The sequence below is a fragment of the Silene latifolia genome, chromosome 3, assembly GCF_048544455.1.
Source record: "Silene latifolia isolate original U9 population chromosome 3, ASM4854445v1, whole genome shotgun sequence".
In the NCBI taxonomy this organism is placed as follows: domain Eukaryota; kingdom Viridiplantae; phylum Streptophyta; class Magnoliopsida; order Caryophyllales; family Caryophyllaceae; genus Silene; species Silene latifolia.
The window spans coordinates 145881329-145886751 of record NC_133528.1 but is presented as its reverse complement, the minus strand read 5'-3'; the positions used below and the strand labels follow the sequence as shown (position 1 = coordinate 145886751).

The 5423-nt window shown below is 38.7% G+C and overlaps 1 protein-coding gene across 5 annotated transcripts; it reads left to right on the top strand.

Moving 5' to 3' along the window:
- The first annotated feature begins 820 nt into the window (after positions 1–820).
- On the top strand, positions 821–4378 carry LOC141648307 (exopolygalacturonase clone GBGE184-like). 5 transcript variants are annotated; one of them, XM_074456855.1, is made up of 6 exons: positions 821–839; positions 1457–1666; positions 2845–3156; positions 3241–3536; positions 3654–3879; positions 4019–4378. In XM_074456855.1, the coding sequence occupies exons 2-6, from the start codon at positions 1481–1483 to the stop codon at positions 4283–4285; spliced, it is 1287 nt and encodes a 428-aa protein (XP_074312956.1). In that variant the 5' UTR covers positions 821–839; positions 1457–1480; the 3' UTR covers positions 4286–4378. The 5 variants fall into 5 exon arrangements, with proteins under 5 accessions (XP_074312956.1, XP_074312954.1, XP_074312955.1 ...); XM_074456853.1 differs by lacking the exon at positions 821–839 and adding an exon at positions 939–1291; XM_074456854.1 differs by lacking the exon at positions 821–839 and adding an exon at positions 939–1291 and having other exon boundaries at positions 1449–1666.
- Positions 4379–5423: the final 1045 nt, after the last annotated feature.

The window sequence follows — 5423 nt, the reverse complement described above, 5'->3', positions numbered from 1 at the left end:
AAAAAGGGAGATGGGACAAGGTGGGACATCTCCCCATGTGCTTCCCACTCACCTCTCAATGGGTATTTTGTGAGAGAAAACGGTATCCGTCACAAGCTTATGACGGATATCGCCCGTCTTCAATGAGATTTTGTGGTAAATAAATTAGTGATGGATGAAGAGTGTCACAAATCATCTCCGGACACATCTACCCGCACCCAGGTAGAATAACATATGAGAACGTAATGTGCCCATACAATTGGAGCTGCCCTACTACCAATATGCGTAGCAAAACTAAATGAAATCGACTCAAATTTACCAACATTCGACTAACTTAAACATACTTTGTTGATCCCATTTTTCAATATACCTAATGTCAATACTAACGGGTAGGGTTGAGCAAGTTTATGTCCGGACCAGAAAAATGGACCTGACCGAATTCGTTTAGGGACGGTTCTCGGTCCTTATTTTTTGGAATTTTGGTCTTCGGTCCGGTTCAAGACCGGTAAAGTTAGGTCCGGACCGAATGGACCGTTACTTGTGGTTTTTATGATCAATCTTTAAAACTTTGTAAGAGAATCTATCTTTTACGCCTAAAAATTATTATAAACTCTGCAATAACAATTAATAAGTTCATCTTTATTTCAAACAACTACTCCCTCCGTTCCAGTGATATGTTTACACTTCCTTTATTTTCCCCTCACAAAATAAAGGAAGTTTAAACATCTCACTGCAACAGAGGGAGTAGTAGTTAATTTGATTTAACAAAACTAAAATTTAATAATTGAATATAAAATAGCAAAAAATCGTAAGTTTAGATCCATTTCTGGTTCAGTCCGATTCAGGACTGAAAATTTTAGGTACGATTTTTTTTTTTGATTTTTGATCCGTTCCGGTTCGATCCATTCGGTAATCGGTAGCTCAGCCTTAACGTCGAGTAATGTTGCGGCTGACAAAACACGTTTCAAATTTCCATAATATCTCAAAAATGATGAAACCAAAATCATAATTTTGATAAACCCCATTCCCAATGTTGATCCAAATTCATCATCATTCATAAATCCCCCCATCCTAACCTACTTAATTCAATAAATCCCCATTCCCCTCCTTACTAAATTGAAGGATCTACAATCCCTATTCCTTAGGGAAGAAATTAATACCCATAATTACACCTACCTTTAATCTCAATTATATATATAATCAATTAAACCCTTAATATGCCACAATTAACTTCAATAAACTTTTATTATCATCAAATTCTTCATTTTCTTAGCAATTCATACGGTGACGGCTGACGGCGACGCTATTGCACGTAATCACACTCACAAGTAACTTCTTATAATCAATCACCAACGATTATTTCTTAATTTCTTAATTAAATATCTAACACGATTTCAATCAAATTATTGTTTATTTGTTAACGTATTTGTACTTTACTTGTGTATATATATTTATTAATTCATGATTAGTTTTGTAGGTTGTTGAAGAGTTGCAAAAAAAAATGGGTATGATTAGGAGTAGCAAATTGTTGGTTGTTTTCGCGGTTGTCTTTGCCGTCGCGGTTGACGGTTGTAAGGCGGAGGTGACGCCGGCGAAGAGGGTTAGAATTTTTGACGTCACAAAATATGGTGCCAAGGGAGATGGAAAGCCTATCTATGATGAGGATGGTGAATCGATAAACGGACTTGTAAGTTAATCATACCTGTTTCTTATTTTTATTTTTTATTTTTATTTTTGACATAGTAGTAAAAAGATGCTGTTTTGGCTCATGAAACATAAAAGCGACGGTAGGTCCCGTCTCCCACTAAATTAGTGGGAGACATAACATGGAAAAAAAAAATTAATAACTTCATCACATAATTATGTGAGAGATCTCTAATTAACGCTATTGAGATAGTGTTTCTCTAAAGTTTTTGTGTAAAAGCGAAACCTAAAGATAATAAAACTAGCACCATCATATGATTAAACATATGACTGGCGATAAACTTATTTTGATTTATTCATAGAAATTAAACGTAATATAATAATTTTGATAAACGCTAAAAGCGTACAGTTTTATACAAGAATTGGTGATGCTAATATTATGCCCATTTTTTGGGCACATTTTACGTCCAAGCAACCTTGTGGGCTTGTATTGAACGGACATCTAATTCAAAACGACTCTGATCTGATTTTCAAACCGCACTTAGCTCTAGCAAGGACTCCCATGATAATTAAATTATTATCTCGTATTAACTTGAAAATATATACTTCCTCTGTCCCGATCATTTGTTGTCCTTTTCTATTTTTGCGTGTCTCAGTTAATTGTTGTCATTTTTATTTTAAGAATCAACTTGATTGAGTAATTTGATCATTCACACTCAATTTATTCCACTTGTCATTTAGTAATTGGCCCCCCTCCCATTTTCTTAATCTTTGTGCCAAAATCAAAGAACAACAATTGACTGGGACGGAGGGAGTATTCTCTTGGTCCCGATCAGTTTTATTTTTCATTTTTAGGGGTATGATAACTAATGAAATGGATGAGGTTGCTCGTGGTCAACTTATTCTCCATCATTCTGCCCTCGTTACTCCAGTTTTCTTTGTTGTAATTTTATTTTTAATAAATGTTTATTTAGTCTTTAAGTGTGGCTTCGATGCACTAGTTCTGCTAATCGGGCTTCTAGTGCAACTTAATCGACTAGCTTGTTATGTAACTTTTGGGTTATAATAATAACCCTTTCTCTTACCGTCAAAAAAAAAAAAAAAAACTTTAACTCACATGTCGTGATCATTGATCCCGAATTCAATTGATAATTATTGAATGCGACGGAGGAAATAGTGTCCTGACTTTAAATTGTGTGTTCTTGTTTATAAAATGTGCAGAAAATTGTGCGGGCATGGATAGATGCATGCCAATACACAAAAGGGCCAACAAAGGTACTGATCCCAAAAGGAACATTTGTGGTGGCACAAGTCTATTTTAGCGGACCTTGCAAATCTCACGTAACAGTTGAGCTTCAAGGATCCATTGTTCCTGACCCAGATATCACTCAATTCCCCAATCACGAACTTCTCAATTTCCAACAAGTTGACGGCGTAACTCTTACTGGACCGGGATATATTGATGCCAAAATCTGCGGTCCTCCAAGGCGCAAGGGCTCCAACAGAGATATTGATTTCTTCAGTCTCATGCCTGTAAGTTTCACTAGGTCTGATTCTTGGCGCTCTAGACTCGTATTGCTATAAGACTGACTGGTATCGTGTTTATAATAATGGCAGTTGATTAAATTTTATAATGCAACAAATGCTGTGGTGGATGGGATCAACTGTGCGAACCCTGCTGCATTTCATGTCTTAGTTGTGTTGAGCAGAAACATAACAATTAAGAATGTGAAATTTGATGCCGATTTCTTGGCTCCTCAAAGCGACACTAGTGGTGTTTATATCAGTAACTCGAAGCAAGTAACGGTGTCTAATAGCTTTATTAGGACTGGTGATAATTGCATCATTATCGCTCCTGGTTCCAATCAAGTTAACATTACAGGACTTACTTGTTCCGCTGGCCAAGGAATTAGGTAACGTTCAGTCGATTTCTTAGTATTCAAATCAATTCTGGAATCAAAATAGAACAGGTGATTTCAACTCGTCTCATAAGATGATTTTCTCGTGTTTTGTGAAATGTGTATGTCTAGTATTGGGGCTGATCAGTTCGATAGCATTGCCAAGGACTTGGACGTGAAGAATGTGACGGTCAAGAATTGTACATTCAAGGAGACGACATTTGGAGTTAGTCTATTCCCTCGTCCTCAAGTTCATAAAACCCGAGTTTCAAACATTTTATTTGAAGATTTGTTAATGGATAAAGTCAATCATCCCATTGTCATTCACCAACAAATGCCTCCTAGACATGATAATAAGGTACTTATTCAATCATCCCATTGTCATTCCCTCTGTTTCGTTGGTTCTTTACTGTATGTACTTGATTTCGAGTAAAAATTTGAAAGTATGCGTAATATGTTATCTCTTGTGAAGACGTTGATTAGTTTTTTGGTTGTAGACGATTCAAGCAAAGGTGAAGGACGTGCACATCAAGAGTATAAACGGAACCACAACTTCAAGGGTTGGCGTAACAATCTCATGCAACCCAAAGCTTCCCTGTGAAGGCATTAAAGTCACTGACGTTCATCTTAAGTACGTGGGCAAGTCCTCACTCAGAAAGGTGCCTTCGGAAATTTCACCGAAATGTTCCAATCCAAAAGTGCTCTTTGAGGGTAAACATGATCATTTAAGTTGCGCTAGTTCTATTGTAAAACTCGGTATATAGAACTTGGTCATTACATTTAGCTGTAAACTGGGAGTTTGATGCCAAACTATTATTGTTATGTTGCACATTTATTAATCCTTGCTGCTTGGCCAAGTTGTGCGTACTTGTACGATATTACTTTTATATCGATGTTTGCTCTCTTTAATTTATACCCCCCTAGTCTGATGGTTGATTCCTCTTTCCTTTTCCATGCTAGTCGGGTGTTGGTTCTCCTTTCCTTTATTGATAAGTTTTGTGTGGTCCAAATGGGGGGTAGGGTGTTTTGAGTTAAGCCCCACAAAACCGCACCTCGATCATCCCTACAAACCGCTCCCATACCCACGCCATCACCTTCTTTCGCTCCTGCATCAACATTAATCTTCACAAACCCCGCCATAGCCGGTCTCCACCCCTCATTCGAATTAACAGCCGCACCATCACACCCTCCCCCTCCACATCTCTTCTCCATAGCTAAACTCGTATTCATTTCATGCCACACATCCATAACCCTCCCAACAACTCCTCCCCGGCCCACCACTACTCCATCAAAGATAACTTTATTCCAGTGTTCCCACAAGGCTCAACATCCTAGCATGAATTTACCACACTCCTCGATATTAAAATCTCTCCAAGATACTCAATCTACCCCCGAACACCACCCTCCTCGCAGCTCAACCCCACGGCATCCCACACCCATTTGGCCACCCCACTATCCCGAAATAAATGAATACAAGACTCATAGAAAGAAGAACATAAAAAACAAGGAGAAGACTCACCTTTCACTCGAGATGCAATGTTGTCCGTTGTTGCCAGCGCTTCACTACACAATTGCCAGAAGAAGAGCTTTACCTGAGGCCACACATGAATATTCCAGAGACGATTCCACAACCACCACTCCCTCTCCCAAACCGAAGACCCACTCGTGTCATTAGCCTCACCTGCCAAAGCCGCATAAGCGGACTTCACCGAATACTCCCCTTCCTTTGTTAAATCCCAATACCATATATCACACGGCCCATAAGCATTAAGTCGTATATTCATCACCCGCTCCTTCTCGAAAGGCAAAAGCAAACTCTCCAATTTTTCCCCGTCCCATCTACCACCAATCGGGACCATAAGCTCGGCCATAGTCATGCCCTCGTTACCCACCCCACACGGA